This window comes from Chiloscyllium plagiosum, unplaced genomic scaffold (genome assembly GCF_037043375.1).
Source record: "Chiloscyllium plagiosum isolate Xiang-an unplaced genomic scaffold, Cpla_swu_hap1 HiC_scaffold_2, whole genome shotgun sequence".
NCBI classification, from domain to species: domain Eukaryota; kingdom Metazoa; phylum Chordata; class Chondrichthyes; order Orectolobiformes; family Hemiscylliidae; genus Chiloscyllium; species Chiloscyllium plagiosum.
In genome coordinates, this window is record NW_028270140.1 from 125,209,036 (window position 1) to 125,226,813 (window position 17,778).

General features: G+C 41.2%; 2 protein-coding genes across 8 annotated transcripts in view; one reads left to right on the forward strand and one right to left on the reverse strand.

Annotated features, from left to right (window-relative positions):
• The window catches only part of cenph (centromere protein H), a 78,450-nt gene that overhangs the window by 22,998 nt on the left and 37,674 nt on the right, over positions 1 to 17,778 (reverse strand). The window contains exon 1 of one of the 3 annotated variants that reach the window (XM_043706597.2): positions 4,591 to 4,667. The exons of 1 other annotated variant lie outside the window; for it this stretch is intronic. In XM_043706597.2, the coding sequence (XP_043562532.1) occupies positions 4,591 to 4,595 (5 nt within the window). In that variant the 5' untranslated portion in view covers positions 4,596 to 4,667. Of the gene's footprint in view, positions 1 to 2,681; positions 2,805 to 4,590; positions 4,668 to 17,778 lie in introns of those variants that run through there. One more of the 3 variants, XM_088000582.1, reaches the window with a different exon arrangement.
• The window catches only part of LOC122558213 (uncharacterized), a 59,220-nt gene continuing 46,314 nt past the window's right edge, over positions 4,873 to 17,778 (forward strand). For 2 of the 5 annotated variants that reach the window (XM_043706543.2, XM_043706575.2), the window contains exons 1-4: positions 4,873 to 5,011; positions 6,152 to 6,248; positions 6,722 to 6,954; positions 8,905 to 8,981. In XM_043706543.2, the coding sequence (XP_043562478.1) occupies positions 6,746 to 6,954; positions 8,905 to 8,981 (286 nt within the window). In that variant the 5' untranslated portion in view covers positions 4,873 to 5,011; positions 6,152 to 6,248; positions 6,722 to 6,745. Of the gene's footprint in view, positions 5,049 to 6,151; positions 6,606 to 6,721; positions 6,955 to 8,904; positions 8,982 to 17,778 lie in introns of all 5 variants that reach the window. The other 3 variants (XM_088000544.1, XM_043706552.2, XM_043706571.2) reach the window with 3 other exon arrangements.

A 17,778-nucleotide genomic window follows, 5' to 3' on the forward strand; every position in this document is an offset into this window, starting at 1 on the left:
ACATAGAACAGTACAGCACAGAACAGGCCCTTCAGCCCACGATGTTGTGCCGACCATTGATCCTCATGTGAAGTAAACTTAATGTACAAACTCTCAAATTTCTGTGACCATATGCATGTCCAGCAGCCTCTTAAATATCCCCAATGACCTCGCTTCCACAACTGCTGCTGGCAACGCATTCCATGCTCTCACAACTCTCCGCGTAAAGAACCCGCCTCTGACATCCCCTCTATACTTTCCGCCAAACAGCTTAAAACTATGACCCCTCGTGTTAACAATTTCTGCCCTGGGAAAAAGTTTCTGGCTATCAACTCTATCTATGCCTCTCATTATCTTGTACACCTCAATTAGGTCCCCTCTCTTCCTTCTTTTTTCCAATGAAAAAAGTCCGAGCTCAGTCAACCTCTCTTCGTAAGACAAGCCCTCCATTCCAGGCAGCATCCTGGTAAACCTCTTCTGAACCCTCTCCAAAGCATGCACATCTTTCCTATAATAGGGCGACCAGAACTGGACACAGTATTCCAAGTGCGGTCTAACCAACGTTTTGTAGAGCTGTAACAAGATCTCACGGCTCTTAAACTCAATCCCCCTGTTAATGAAAGCCAAAACACCATATGCTTCCTTAACAACCCTGTCCACCTGGGTGGCAATTTTAAGGGATCTATGTACCTGCACACCAAGATCCCGCTGTTCCTCTACACTGCCAAGAATCCTGTCTTTAATCCTGTACTCAATTTCAAGTTCGACCTTCCAAAATGCATCACCTCACATTTATCCAGGTATTGCTGGTAAAAACACAGTAACTTTCTTCTGAACAACAAATGAGATACATACCTACAGGCCATATTGTTTGCAGGGTATAAAAGGCACTTATGTCATCTTCTCAAGATAATGAGGGATGGGTAGCCTCAGTGTCATTTCTCAAGGTAATTGGGGTTGGGTAGCTAACGCAGACCTAGTCAGTGACATTCATGTATGAATCAAAAATCCTCTGATGCAGAAACCATCACAGCCACAGCCAACACCAAAGCAGGAATTTATCCTTCAAAATCACCACCAAAACGAAGTTATTTAGAAATTTCTTCTCACTGTTGTTTGGAGAATGTTGATGTATGTAAGCCAGTTATTACAATTCCTTAGTTTACGATCAAGCTGGAATTTTAAAAATTCTTAAAATTTCAACCGAGTCCGTACTTTTTCTTCAGTAAACATTCTTATTATTAAGATCGCAACAATAAGGCTGCTTTACTAAACCTATTTTTAAAAAATGTCAATGAGTTTCTTCAATTGATTTGTACGCAATCATACAATTGACTATATTACTAGACCACACAGTCTACAAATTGCATTTCCTACTATAACAAATTTAGAAACTGTAACAAGGTTTAAGCAACATGTGAAAAAGAAATACAAAACATTCTAAGAGTCAGTCAGCATCTGTACAGACAGCAGGGCTATCGCTTGCTGGAAGAATACCACTAATGCACAGGACTCATCACTAGCTGATTAAACATGCAACAATTTGTGAAGATAGGTTCTACGAGTTCCACTTTTTCACAAATAAATTACTAGCTGATTTGATCCAGTTAATTACATAGTACTTACAGCACAAGTACTGATCAATCCACTCAACTGTTTTGGTTTTATTTACTTTTGACACAAGCTTTCACCCACACAACTGTATCTTACCTGATTAGACAATTGTTCAATCTTTTCTCTTTCATATACTTTTTCGGCTTCCTTTTAAATGCAGCTATGCTATTCATCTCAACTGCTCCAATGGTAGGGTTGTGCTTCTAAATTCATTATTGGATTTATTAATTCATAAACATTATTTATAATTTTTAGTTTTAGATTCCTCCACAGGTGCAAGCATTTTATTATTTGCCTATGTTATTTATTTTTTAAAAATTTAACCTATTTTTCTAATCAACCTGTTAAAAGCTGTTATTACACACATCTGCAGCAGTGGGCCTGTCTACCTTATTTGTATTGTCTAACAGTCAATGTAGAGGACACCACATTGTGAGCAGTGAAATCAGTAGACTGGATTGAATGAAGTACAGGTAAAGCACTGCTTCACCTGGAAGATGAGTTTGGATATAGAAAAGGGAGCAAGTAAACAGGCAGGTATTACATATTGTGCGGTTGCAGGGGAAGATTCTGTGGAGCTATTGGGGAGCGGGGGTGTTGAGGATGAAGGAGGAGTGCACCAAGGTGTATGGGAAGAAATGGTCTTTGTGGCAGTCCTACAGGGGAGGGGAAAGGAATATGCGCCTAGTGGTAGCATCCCGCTGGAAATGACGGAAATGGCAGCTAATGATCATTGGGATGTGGATCCTGACGAGATGGTAAGTGAGGACAATGGAGACCCTATCGCTGTTGTGGGAGGGAAGACAGGGGTAAGGGATGAAATGCGGGAGATGGGTCGGATCTGGCTGAGCACTTCGGTGCTGGAGCATTCTTGGGTGAGGAAGAGGGTGGACATTTCGGAGGCCCCATTGTTGAAGTTGACATCATCAGAATAGATGCGACTGAAACGGAGGAACTGAGAAAATGGAATAGGATCTTTACAGGAAATAGCGTGTGAGAATGTATAGTCAATTGACTCTTACAGTTACCTTGACTATACATTGGGAAAATGAAGAATAGGGTGGGTAGCCACTTCACAGAACACCTACATTTTGTCTGCAAAGAAGACCCTGAGCTTCCAGTTGCTGTCACTTGAACGCACTACCTTGTTTCCTGGCCTGGCCAACATCTCTGTCTCAGGCTTGCTGCAGTACTCCAGTGATGCTCAGTGCAAGCTGAAAGAAGAGCATCTCATTTTCAGCTTGGGAACTCGACAGCCTTCTGGTCTCAATATCAGGTTCAACAATCTTAGGGCTTGAGGCCCCTTCTCCCATGTCCTTACCCCTAAACGCTACACATTAGGCCTTGTTATTACATGGTCTACTATTACACAGTACAATAATAATGTTCAAGAACAACAACATCACATCCGATACCAAGATCATGATTTGGCTCTGAGAGGTGGACTGTCTACAGCAGACATCTCAAGGCACTGGGGCAATACCACCAAGTCTGCTTGGGCAAAGTCCTGTGAATTCACTGGAAAGAAAGATGCGCCAACAGCAGAATCCTCAACCAGGCCTACATCCCCAGCACTGAGACATTGACCACCCTTCATCAGCTGACCACATCATCTATATGGCTTACATGAGACTCCCCAAGCAGATCCTCTACTCCCAACTTTGAAACGGCAGAGAGGCCCCACGTGGACAGAGGAAGCACTTCAGTGATACCCTCAAGGCCTCATATGCAAAATGTGTCATTTCCGCAGACATCTGGGAATCACTAGCCCAAGACTGTGCAAAATGGAGGAGGAGCATCTGGAAAGGCATTAAACAGCTTGAGACTAGCCATGAGGGGAAAAAAAAGGAAGCGAGGTGAAAACAGCAAAAGGAGCACGCTACTGCACCAATGCACACCTTCTGCCCCAAGTGTAACAGAGCCCGGGCTCGCCGTATAAATTTATACAACCACTTATGGACTCACCCTGAGAGTGGAAGAGAGTCATCTTTATCTGTGAGGGACCACCCATGACAAGCCCCCATTAGCAGCTATTCATTCCCCAAGGCTGACCATTATCCATTCCTTTGTCTGTCCAACTGTTCTCTCTTTTTGGGCTCTATTTCACCTATTGTTTACTCCTTTCCCCTTTCTCTCCTTCACCGCTCCCCCCAATCTTCTGCACAAAAGCTATTTTTCCTAGCCATCATCAGTTCTGAAGAAGGGTCACCCGAAACATTAACTCTGATTTCGCTCCACAGATGTTCTAGACCTGAGACTTTCCAGCAATTTGTTTTTGGTTCTGGTAAAAGCGGTTCCACTGTTACTGATCATAACTATCATGTAATTTCATTTCACACCAAGTAGCCTTCTACTATTTCATCCCAAGGATGAGTTTTTTTTTAAAAAGTGTTTATTCTTTTATTTTGATTTTGTTCCTTTACTCTTTTCTCTTTGATCCCCTTTATGTAAACCGGTTGTCTCTAATTGAGACTATTTCCTTCCCAGTCGCTTACTCTTTTACCACTTGAGTTAATTCACAGAACATTAATAAAATAACACATGTAACATTCCCCTCCCTATACCATTATCATTAACCTTTACAACATACGAATGGTGCAATTTGTAGGGTGCAGTGTAAAAACCAAGTGTGGTTTGTTCACAGTGAAAGAAATGCATCGCTCCAAATATTTCTGGGCTCACTGGAACTCAGGGTTTCTTCTTCCTTTGAAATTGCTGGAGGATGGGAGAGGGCACGTTGTGCACCAGTAATGGCAAACGCCATTGTTTATTTCTGCAGCATTCTCCAGCTTTCTGTCCGAATGGAGAGTGCGATTACTGACTGGCGCTCATCGTCCCACTTCTCAAGACCTGGAGGAGGACGAGCAGCACCCGAAAACAAATCCCAAAGGGGAAATGGTGAAACTCCAACCCAATCATCTCCAATTCAAAAAGGGGAAAAAAATGTGCCCAGTAATCATATCATGCTCAATTCAATAAAGCGAACTATGCTCTTACTCCATTCTATGAATTACTCCCGGGATCCAGCTTCAGTAAGGCAGCGCGCGGAACTTTTCAACTGCCTTTGGTTCTGGTTCCGCCCATCCACGGCGTGATTGGTCTATTGGTGGGCCGGTCCTGACCTCTGTTTGGTTCCTGGACACGTCGATCACAGCACACCTACTGAATCGATTGTGGGTGGAATCGATGGACACTGTGCTCATTCAATTACTTAGGTCTAACCAACCTGCTCAGTTCAATTTGAATTGGGGTTCAACTTGAAGCGGGAGCAGTTTGAGCAATTCAGTGAAGAGGGTTGAGCTGGTTACTGGGCCCCGGACAGCATAAGGCAAGTCAAGACTCGGATCGGCTTCCACTTGGACGACAACATGAGCTAAACTTCAGGAAATAGTTTTATCCTGGTGCTGCATAAGCCAAGGTCTGGGAGCTGGGGAAGGGGAAGTCTGTAAACTGTGGTGCGTTTTATTTCTTACAGAAAAGACCCTATCACACAGCGGGCTTTGCAAACTGGCAATCAGAAATTCAGGTGCAGAGTGGTGGAAAGCGGGCGATAAAAACGTTTAGTGGGTTATAAAAACAGGACCATGGTAACACTCCGCCCGCCCCCAATGCAGAATGTTTGTTTATTTTCCAGGGTTTAATTATATTTGAAACATTAATCTCTCTAAATTGTCACTCACAGGCCAGCCGTCTACTTCCAGTATTTCCCAGTTTCTAAAATCCAGAATTGGTGCATGTGTTAACCATTGCAAACAATGTCAAGTTGTTGGTATTTCAGAATATGGTCTGACTGTCTCGATCTTAGTTTCTGGTAATGACTGCATTCGTAGCTTTTATCTAACTATTCTTGTTTGACAAGGTGGTTAAGAGCAGAAAGTGTTAACTGATGTCATAAGTAGCTCCATCCATCAGGATGTAAGGGACTCTAGTCTGCAGTTCCAGCCTCCAGCGTATGTTCTTAGTGCCAACAGTGTATAATGGAAATAGTAATGTGTACTTTCTCTTAAGTTGAGCCCGATGCCTCACGAGACAATCGTGTATCTTTGATATAATGTAACTTGTTGCTAAGTAAATGTAATAAACCTTTACTGTGTAATCAAGTTAGAGCCTGTTTTTAACTTAAGATATTGTATGGGTATCCTTGGCATCAGTAGCTTGATTAGTACCAGTAAGAAGGATTGGTGGTGGTGAATCTACGCAAGATATCCCACATGGTTCTGGTAAAAAAAAATGTGCTGGTAAAAATATTAGAATTCATTATAATTTAATTGTAACATTTCCTTATTTGCAAATAAATGTATTCTGTTTTATTTAATTAATTGATTATTGCTGGCATTATTATATTTAAGATTTTGATGCAGTGCATGGTATGGTGTTAAAGAGTAAAATATTTTTGCCAGAATTCCTCTCAATTTTCAGGTGCTGCAAGTATCTTTTCAATTACTTAAATTATTGAACCCTCTGAGACTAATGAAGTTGGGATTGTTTCCTAGGATGGAGAATGTAAGGGAGGATTTAATAGATATTCAAAATTATTAAATCATTTTATTTTATGAAGTATCATTCCAGAGATGTAAAAACTCCCCACTCGGAGAAAATAATGGAAACATATTTCACTATGAGACCAATCAGTAACCAATTGACATAGGTTTAAGGTAAGTGGCAAATAAACCAGAGGGTTGGAGAGAAATTATTTTTGTGTGTTGTTATATTTGGAGTTCTGCCTGAAAATGTTATGAAAGTAGTTTTGATAGTATTTTTGAAATAGTTTGATATGTACTTGAAAAATGACAACTTTGCAGTGTTATGAAAAAGAAATGGGTGTGTAACTAATTGGGCAGCTCTTTCCCTGAATGATCAAATGACCACATTCTCTGCTGTAAACTAAGTGGCTCTTTTTCCAATAGGACCAGTAAGCAGACAGAAATTAACCCATCTACACAAACAGTGGCCAACTTACTTAGTACAAATGTTATAATACCTCCACAGATTGAATTAAACAGTCTGTACAGGTGCATAATTTTAGTGTTCTGTTTTTCACTGCAACTTACTCTCAGTAACTCAATGCATAAGTTTCAATTTTTAATAAGGAATTTATATCAATTTAAATAGTTTGTTGTTTTTATAGGATAGTTGGTCGGGGTATTGCATTATGGTTCCTACTCCTAGAACAAACAAAATTCAAGTAGTAGCTGGCACTCCATGCAAGAACCTCCAAATAGAAGTAAAAATGCAGTCTCAGCAACTCCTTGCGAACAGAATGGAAAACATGGACACTCCTAATCTCAAAGGCAGGACAGCTTTTATTCCACGGCAGCGATTGGTGACTCCCCTGATTTCAAACACGTTGAATCATCTGATGTAAGTACTGCAGTTAACTATGGAAAATCAATGAAAAGCCTAACTGTTTGCTGAAGTCAGTTTTGCTAATCTTTAAATATTTTTATTGGATTTGTATAAAGCTTTACCACATCAAAGCATTTCAAACTCTGAACAAATTGTCTTCTGCACTGCAGTTTCTATTATATGGAGAACCTATTGTCCTTAAGCATGTCCAAATTTAAAAAAAAAAGTCATTTGTCAAATGTGTGCTTTGTATGTATTAGTCAACAGCAACATTTGACCCAAGGATACTGGCTTTGCTCCCTTTTTTTATTGAATGTAGCATTGCATTCTAAAAGCACATTCAGCAGCATCTTCAAAATGCAACCTTGAATGAGCAGCAGTAAAATCACCCTCTTGAGTTTTTTCTCTCCAGACTTTGCTATTCTTTTTCTCCAGTTGTGAATCTTTTCCTAATCAGCATAGGAGACACTCCTGATGCTGTCTCACCAGAGAATTATTAGTATAGTTTGATTGAAACATTTTGCCACTTGCACTTCGTTTCAGTCATGTAGCTCTAATGTTGATTTAGTCATTACTACTTTGCGTTAGCTGAGCAAGTTTAGCATCGAGTTTGAGAGCCCTCTTTTAGCTATACCTTTACCTTTCCGCATCATTACTGCCTTTTTTCTTTCCCATGCACAATCACTTTACATTCATTTGGTTGAAAATTCACCTGTTATTTTTCTGTCTGCATTTCTCAATCTGACATGAGCTATCCTCACTGATTCTACTGCATATGTTTTGGCTCCATCTGCTTGTTTGAACATTTGTGTTTGGATAACGTGTCAATTAGCAAGTTTGACAGCCCAACAGTCAGTACAGAGAGACCCATTCAGTACTACTACTATTCCAATATGAGAAACTATTGAGCACTTTTTTTTTACCCACTAACCATTTAACAATTTACATTTCCCAGGATTTTGCCTGAATGACCATGGCTGTGAATTTAATAAACAGTCTTTCATGTGGCTCATCCTCAAATGTTAGAATCTCAGATGCAGCAGAAATTTTAAATTGGCATGTGATCTTACTGTCCATTATTAACTTGGTCATGGATAATACTCCGTTTCCTGATTAGGATAACCAATTCCTTTTTTTTTATGTGCGTGCAATGGAAGATTGAATGGGCTTGCAAAGCCCACTGACCTTTAATCCGGGAGACTAGTGGGAATTGTTAATCTCGGGCTTGAGAAGCCAATTTTTCAAATTAATGCCATGTCCAATTTAAGTCAAATTTTACTTTTGTTGCCATGCCCATGAAGTACAAGAAAATGTTGTTGCCTGATTACTATCACTTTTTGAATAAATGGCAGACATTTTCTGATTTCTCCCCTGGTGTTTTATGTGCTATTGTATAATCAACACAAACCCAGATGTCACACTGTCCCACATTTGGGAAATCACACTTCATTACTTAAAGCATTTTTCAAGCTAAGGGAATTTTGATGTTCATTTGAGTTTGTGTGACAGTGCTGCTTCTATTATCTAGTGCCAATCTCTCACCTTTTATCCATATACCTACACATCATTTCTATCCACTGTTTGTAGTCTGTGCCCTTGAAATTCCTTGGCAAGAGTCTTAGCACTGATTTTTAACTTTTGATGATGGGAAATTAGCACTAATGGCTCAGTCACTCATTACACAAACTTTAAGAAAAGTAAGCAACCCAACCCACTGCACCTACTTGCTGCCATTGTTACTGATTTAAGGTTAAAATCAGTCCTGATAGCTTTACAATGAGAATGTAATGAACAATCATTGGACTTCAAATGTTAACTCTGTATACAGAAAACAGATCCTTTCAGACTTGCTGTGATGTTGCTCCAACATGCTTCTTCTGTTAAATATTCAGCATCTACAGTTCTTATTAAGTAAAATGAGTCTCCTCTTTGTTTTTTATTAAATAAATGTTCCATGTTGTACAGCTCTAGTGTTGAAAACAGCCAGAGGAAGTCAGAAAAACCAATCAGCCCAAATCTTGAGATGCTTAGAATGACACCAGGTACGTTGATTGTTTGATAACATCTCACTACTTCAAATCAGATGTAATAAAATGGAATATCTGTTATTTTCTAGGAATCAGTGTGGAGTTTGGAATGAGAGATGACTTTATTAGAACACACACAAGGTTATTTTGGGGGCTTGATGAGTAGAAGGTTAGAGGTCCTTTACTCCTTGTGGGGAAAGTCTGTGAACATACGCCTACATAGACCAATGAGAATAACAAAAAAAGAGGAGAGAGAAGACAAAAACTGAGGAAAAGCTAGCTAGTAGTATAAAAGAACATCATAAGAGTTTGTTTAGATATATATCAATTGGAAAATGACACTAGAGAAGTAGTAATGGGAAACAAAGAAATGGCAAAGGAACTGAGCAAGTACTTTGCTTCAGTCTTCAGTAGAAAACATGAGTAATATTCCAAAAATTCGAGAGAGTCGGAGGGATAGAGGTGACTATGGTGGCCATCACCATGATAGGTCTGAAGGTGGATAAATCACCTGAACCAGATGGATGACAGCTCAAAGTTCTGAAGGAGGTAACTGAAGAGATGGTGGAGGCGTGAGTGGTGATCTTTCAGGAATCACTGATGTCAGGGAAGGTCCCAGAGGACTGGAAAATTTCTAATGTAACTGGAAAAGTCCCTTGTTTAAAAAGGGAGTAAGGCAAAAGATGGGAAATTACTGGCCGATTAGCCTGACCTCGGTCATTGAAAAAATTTTGGAGTCCATTATGAAGGATGAGAGTTTTGAATACTTGGAAGTGCCTAGTAAAATAGGGCAAAGTCAGCATGGTTTCATCAAGGGATGATCATGCCTGAAAAATCTTAGAAATATGAGGTGGTAACAAGTAGGTTAGACCAAGGAGAGCTAATGGATGTTATCTACCTGGACTTCAAGTAGGCCTTTGACAAGGTGCTGCATAGGAGGTTGCTGACTAAGATAAGGGTCGAGAGTGTGGTGCTGGAAAAACACAGCTGGTCAAACACCATCTAAGGAGCAGGAGAATCGACATTTTGAGCATAAGCTCTTCATCAGGAATGAAGAAGAGCTTATACTCGAAACGGCGATTCCCCTGGTCCTCAGATGCTGCCTGACTGGCTATGCTTTTTCAACACCACACTCTCAACTCTGACCTCCAGCATCTGCAGTCCTCTCTTTCTCCCACCTGACTAAGGGTCTGTGGTATTACAGGCAAGGTATTAGCGTGGATAGAAGATTGGCTGTCTGGCACAAAGAATAGGGATAAAAATGTGCTTGGGATGGCAGCCGGTGACAAGTGGTATTCTGCAAGGATCAGTGTTGAGACCACAACTTTTCACTTAATGCATTAATGATTTGGATGAAGGAACTGAGGGCATTTTGGCTAAGTTTGCAGATGATACAAAGATAGGTGGAGGGACAGGTAATATTGAGACAGGGAATATTGAGACAGGGAGGCTGCAGTAGGTGAGTGGGCAAAGAAGTGCCAGATGGAGTATAATGTGGGAAAGTGTGAGATCATGCACTTTGGTAGGAAGAATAAAGGCACGGACTATTTTCTAATTGGAGAGAAAATTCAGAAATCTGACCAAGGGACTTGAATCCTAGTCTATGATTCTCTTAAGGTAAACTTGCAGGTTGAGTTGGTAGTTAAAGATAAATGTAATGTTGACATTTAATTTGAGAGGACTGAAATATAAAAACAGGAATGTACTTCTGAGGCTTTACATGGCTCTGGTTAGACCACATTTGAAGTATTGTGAAAAATTGTGGGTCCCATACCTCAGGAAGCATGTACTGGCCCTGGAAAAGGTCCAGAAGAAGTTTGCGAGAATGGTCCCAAGAATGAAAGGCTTAGCGTATGAGGAATGTTTGAGGATTCTGGGTCTCTATGAGATGGAATTTAGAAGGATGGTGGGGGAGGTGGGGGGGGATCTAATTGAAACTTAGAATACTGAAAGGCCTGGACAGAGTGGACATTGGGAAAGTGTTTCTATTACCGATGGCATACCCTTAAAGTAAAGACCCTTTAGAATGGAGATGAGGAGAAACTTCAGCCAGAGTGTGGTGAACCTATGAAATTCATTGCCACAGAAGGCTGTGGAGGCCAGGCCGTTGAGTATATTTTAGACAGAGATAAATTTGTGACTGTCATAGGGACTAAGGGTTAAGGGGAGAAAGTGAAAGAATGGATTTGAGAAACTTATAAGCTGTGATGGAATTGCAGGGCAGACCTGTAGGGCCAAATGGCCTAATTTCTGCTCTTGCGTCTTATGGCATAATCTCAGAATGTGGGGTCATATGGTTAGGGCAAATAAGGAATTTCTTTTCTGAAGATAATGAATCTCTGCAATCCTTTACCACAGTGGTCAAGGCTGGGTTTTTAAGTATATTCAAGGCTGATATAGGCAGATTTTTGATCATAAAGAGTTATGGGGAAAAGGCAAAGTGGCATGAAGGGTTATCAGATCAACCATGATCTTAATGAACAATAGAGCAGGCTTGTTGGGCTGAATGGCCTATTTCTACTCGTCTCATGGTCTGTACATAAAGGCGGTGAAGGTCTGCACAGAAATCAACCTTTAGACCCTTTAAAGAGATCCATACTACAAACATCAACCTCTTCATCCCCACTGTTAGTCTGTTCCTTTTTACATTTCTTTTGCTCCAACTAGCAAGTTTCTAATATAGTGAAAGTTGCTGCTCATTTATACTTGAGCAAAAACAAAAGCTTTAGTTAACAAATTGAAATATATAGTATTTCCAGATATGATGCTGCACTCCATCCCCTTGAAACCCAGTGGTCATGAAAGGTGTTGAGGGAAACTAGGTAGGTTTTTATTTTCTAATCAATCTTTCAGAGTTGTTATGACACCTCTGGAATTGGTGGAACTTAAATCTGGGCCTCCTTGCCTAGAGGTAGGGTCACTACCACTACACATCACCTGGATGCAGAAGAGACTTTCAAGCCAAACAACTTCTATCTGGATTTATTAATGGCCAACCCCGACCTGAATCAGAGACCCACGAGGATTTCCTTCAATCTTCCCATTTCCATCTACAACTGGTGATCATACATCAACATGACTTTGAAGAAATTGACGAGTACTGTTCTCTGGTAATGAAGCAATAACTATAACCATGAACTATAACATCCTTACATGGATATAAAACGTGGATTTTTTTCTAAGCACATGAGTTGCAGCTGTGCTGGCACACTCTGCAATTAATTGTGATCAATTCGGTGAACTGCCATGGAGAAAACTCTCCATGTCAAACGCCTGTTTTGAAATAAACCTCCTAACTGTAACCTCCACTTCCTTTGCATAGCAGAGTAGGAATGCCACAGCACATACAGATAGTTGATTGAAACAATACAGTTTGTTAATTCCTGTAAAGAACTTTGTGTTGACAGAAATAACTTGTAATATATGAATGAATAATGGAGATTTTTTGGTCAGCGGCTTCAAGAGGATTGTTGCTACTCCAAATGGTAGGGAGTTTCAACTGAAAGTGACGATGTTCTAGACCCTGATCAGTTCTTGATAAAAGACAAGAAGCTCCAGCAAAGGAGGTGTAAAAACCAACCCCCAAGTTTACAAATTAGAGCCGTATGTTCTAATTGAGGCTGTGCAATTGATGGAAGATGGTTGTGGTCACGGGATGTAAATGGTCCACCAAGCAGATGTTTATTCTGGCTCTGACACAGTTATAGGCACAGATATTCACTTGGGATCGCTTGTGGACTCCGATATGTGGAAATGTATCACATGCCCTGCAGGGTTAGATTCTATGCTCTTGCCCCACATCTTCTTTCCTAGCAGACATTTACTTGTCCCTGTCTGTCAACTGCAGAGATGCTGGTCACTAACAGTATGGCAGAAGATTCAGATATGGGAATGTGAGCAGGTGGGAGTGATGGCAGATGCATCAACTGCTTGGGTTGATTTAGCAAACAGAAGGATATGAAAGCTTTTGTTTCCACCTTTGTAAAATCATGGTGCCACATCATCAGACATCCAGAGATTTGAGCGGTGGCCCCTGGCATTGAGTCCTGAAGATTTCATGTATGTCATCCCTCTTTGCCATCTAAATAAAGACTTGGCCAGAAATGGATGTGCTCAGGTCTGGGCTCTCCAAAACTGAGCAGGTTTGGCACGCTTAACCTTCCCTCCACAAGTATTCCAAAATATTGAGAGGAAAGATTCATCTGATAAAGAACCAATAAAAATCTGCTGCATGAGCCCTACCTTGAGAGCTCATTACTACAGCTGCTAACTTTTCAAAAAGAGCATAGCCTTTCCATACATCTGAGGCAATTATGATGGCTCAAGGGCTGACAACCTCGACATGGCCTAGATGCAGCCACAGCCACAACTTTGGGCTGAACATAGCTTTTTACCCCATGTGTCGAGTGTGTGGTGCTGGAAAAGTACAGCAGGTCAGGCAGCATCCAAGCAGCAGGAGAATCGCATTTCGGGCATAAGCCCTTCATCAGGAAATTCCTGATGAACAGTTTATGCCTGAAACATCGATTCTCCTGCTCCTCAAATGCTGCCTGACCAGCTGTGCTTTCCCATCACCGCAGTCGCGACTCTGATCTTCAGCATCTGCAGTCCTCACTTTCTCTTCTTTAGGAAAAAGGCATGGGGTAATTAAAATGAATAGTGATAGGGCTGCAAAAATACCAGAGTTAAGAGGCAGTCATTCGTCCATAGGCCATTAAAGACTGAAGGTGGAACTGCCATTGAAAGTTTTTAAGTTCCACCCACTTCAAGGTTTGGATCTGATGTTTCTGATGACAGCCTTTGTGCAGAATGGCGTTGAAAGGGATAATGTGCTTCCTCCTCGTATACAGTCCTATACAAGGAAGATTGGCATAATTCACTTAACAAATATTCCAAAGACCAAGCTAATGCTATGAGAACAAATTTCAAACCTACCACGAAATAAAGATCTGGAGTTAAATTTCTACAATGGTGACCATGAAACCATTGTCATAAAAAAACCCAATAAGGTTCATTCATGTTCTTTAGCAAAGGAAATCAGCTTTTCTGATGTGTGACTCTATACCCACACTGACTTTCGAAGTCATTTCAGAAACCAAATCTGTTCAAGGGCAGTTAGGAACGGAGAAACAAAATGCTGATTTTTGCCAGTGACCTCCATGTCCCATAACAGAACGATGGAGGAAAAAAAGTTCTTCCAATATAATACAATTGGAGCTCAGCTTGCTTTGGTTGCTGCCAGAGTGTGAATGAGAATGTTATACAGAGGCAGTTGTCACTTAAATCCAGTTTTGGTGAGTGGTTATTATTGGGTGCACTTTTTAGATTAGATTACTTACAATGTGGGAACAGGCCCTTCAGCCCAACAAGTTTGCACTGACCCTCCAAAGAGCAACCCACCCAGACCCATTCCCCTACATTTATGCCTTCACCTAACACTACGGGCAATTTAGCATGGTCAATTCACCTGACCTGCACATTTTTTGGATTGTGGGAGGAAACTGGAGCACTTGGAGAAAACCCACACAGACACGGGGAGAATGTGCAAACTCCACACAGACAGTTGCCTGAGGCGGGACTTGAACCCGTGTCTCTGGCGCAGTGAGGCAGCAGTGCTAACCCCTGTGCCACCGTGCCGCCCAAAGCAATCGCAAACTCTGACACAGCATTGCAAACCTCAGCCCTACACTTGGTCAGTGTGGGGATTGAACCCACGACCTTGGCGTCATTAGCACCACACTCTAACCAGCTGAGCTAACAGTAATTTTCCTGGTGGTGGGGAAAGTGTCTCTCCCCAAGACAGTGGGAGCTAACCTGATACAAACCATGGCCGCACACTTTCAGGTTTCTGGTTACACTATAGCAGAATCTACAGAAATACATCTCTTTACAAGTTGGTAATGACTACTCGAATTATTTGCAGATTTACACATTACATATGTAGAACTTTTCATTTTATCCCCAAGTTTGGTCTTTTTAAAATAGGATCACAAGATCTAGTTTGTTTGGCCTACAATTAATAGGTAATTAACAGACAGAATGTCATGAGTTGACATTGAGACTGAATCTGGACTATCTGGCTGTCAAAGTGCAGGCTGTTAGGTTCCACTCTTTTATTGGGTCACCTATTTTTTGAAGTTTGGTTCCTGATGTTGCCTCTGGATAAATCTAAAAATATCAAGACTTGTCAAATCAATTGATATAACTTGATAGGCATGCAAAATAGTAAAACATGGATTCAAAATTTGGGTCTTTCCCCTAAGGCTTGTGGCATGTGTCTATACATCTTACAAAAGTTTGACATTGAATGTCCTATCATAAAAGTTCACTACAGATACGTACTGGATGAAGTATTATAGAGAAAAATTAAATGTAAATGGTGAATTTGATTCTTAATCCAATCATTGTTAATGATCTGGTGGGATCCTTAGAACATAGAACATTACAGTGCAGTACAGGCCCTCCAGCCCTCAATGTTGTACTGAACTGTGGAACCAATCTGAAGCCTATCTATCCTATGCTATTCCATTTTCATCCATATGTTTATCCAATAACCATTTTAAATGCCCTTAAAGTTGGCGGGTTGACTACAGTTGCAGGCAGTGCGTTCCATGCCCCTACACTGAATAGAGAAACTGCCTCTGACGTCTGTCCTCTATCTCTTACCCCTAAATTTAAAGCTATGTCCCCTCATGCCAGCCATGACCATCTGAGGAAAAGTTCTCACTGTCCACCCTATCTAACCCTCTGATTATCTTTATATGTCTCAATTAAGTCACCACTCAACCTCTTTTTCTTTCATGAAAACAACCTCAAGTCTCTCAGCCTTTCCTCATAAGACCTCCCCTCCATATCAGGCAACATCCTAGTATATCTTCTCTGCACCCTTTCTAAAGCTCCACATCCTTCCGATAATGCAGTGACCAGAACTGTACGCAATGCTCCAAGTGCAGCCGCACCAGAGTTTTGTACAGCTGCAGCATGACCCTGTGGCTCTGAAACTCAATCCTTCTACCAATAAAAGCTAACACACTGTATGCCTTCTTAATAACCCTATCAATCTGGGTGGCAACTTTCAGGGATCTATGCGCATGGACACAGATCTCTCTGCTCATCTACACTACCAAGAATCTTACCATTAGCCCAGTACTCATTATTCCTGTTGCTCCTTCCAAAGCAATCACCTCACACTTTTCTGCATTTAAACTCCATTTGCCACCTCTCAGCCCAGCTCTGCAGCTTATCTATATCCCTCTGTAATGTACAACATACTTCAGCACTATCCACGACTCCACCGACCTTAGTGTCATCCGCAGATTTACTAACCTATCTTTGTGTCCTCCTCTAGATCATTTATAAAAATGACAAACAGCAGCGGCCCCAAAACAGATCCTTGCGGTACGCCACTAGTAACTGAACTCCAGGCTGAACATTTCCCATCAACCACCGCCCTCTGTCGTCTTTCAGCAAGCCAATTTCTGATCCAAACCACTAAATCACCCTCAATCCCATGCTTCTGTATTTTCTGCAATAATCTATTGTGGGGAACCTTCTCCAATGCCTTTACTGAAATCCATATACAGCACGTCAACTGCTTTACCCTCATCCACCTGTTTAGTCACCATCTCAAAGAACTCAATAAGGTTTGTGAGGCATGACCCACTCTTCACAGAACCGTATTGACTATCCCTAATCAACTTATTCCCCTGTAGATGATTATAAATCCTATCTCTTATAACCTTTTCCAACACTTTACCCACAACTAAAGTAAGGCTCGCTGGTCTATAATTACCAGAGTTGTCTCTACTCCCCTCCTTGAGCAAGGGGACAACATTTGCTACGCTCCAGTCTTCTGGCACTATTCCTGTAGACAATGATGACATAAAGATCAAAGCCAAAGGTTCTGCAGTCCCCTCCCTTGCTCCGCAGAGAATCCTAGGATAAATCCCGTCCGCCCCAGGGAACCTGTCTATTTTCACACTTTCCAGAATTGCCAACACCACTTCCTTGTGAACCTTAATCCCATTTAGTCTACTAGTCAGTATCTCTGTATTCTCCTCGACAGCATTGTCTTTTTCCAGTGTGAATGCAGAGGAAAACTATTCATTTCGCACTTCCCCTATCTCCTCAGACTCCACGGAAAACTTCCCACTACTATCCTTGATTGGCCCTAATCTTTCTCTAGTCATTCTTTTAATTCGTGATATACCTGTAGAAAGCTTTTAGGGTTTTCCTTGATCCTATCTGTCAATGGCTTCTCATGTCCCCTCCTGGCTCTTCTTAGCTCTCTCTTTAGGTCTTTCCTGCCAAAATTGTAACTCTCAAGCACGCTAACTGAGCCTTCATGTCTCATCCTCTTGACAAAAGATTCAACTTCTTTAGTCAACCATGGCTCCCTCGCTTGACCACTTCCTCCCTGCTTGACAGGAGCATACTTATCAAGGACACGCAGTTCCTTGAATAAGATCCACATTTCAATTCTGTCCATCCCCTGCGGTTTCCTTCCCCATCCTAAATCTTGCCTAATCATGTCATAATTGCCTTTTCCCCCAGCACCAATACTTGCCCTGTGGTATATACCTATTCCTTTCCATCGCTAAAGAAAACATAACTGAATTGTGGTCACTATTACCCAAGTGCTCACCTACCTCCAAATCTAACAACTGACCAGATTATTTACCCTGTACCAAATCCAATGTGACCTCGCCCGTTGTTGGTTTGTCTACATAGAGTTAGGAAACCATCCTGCACGCATTGGACAAACACTGACCCATCTAAAATATTTGAACTGTAGTATTTCCAGTCAATGTTT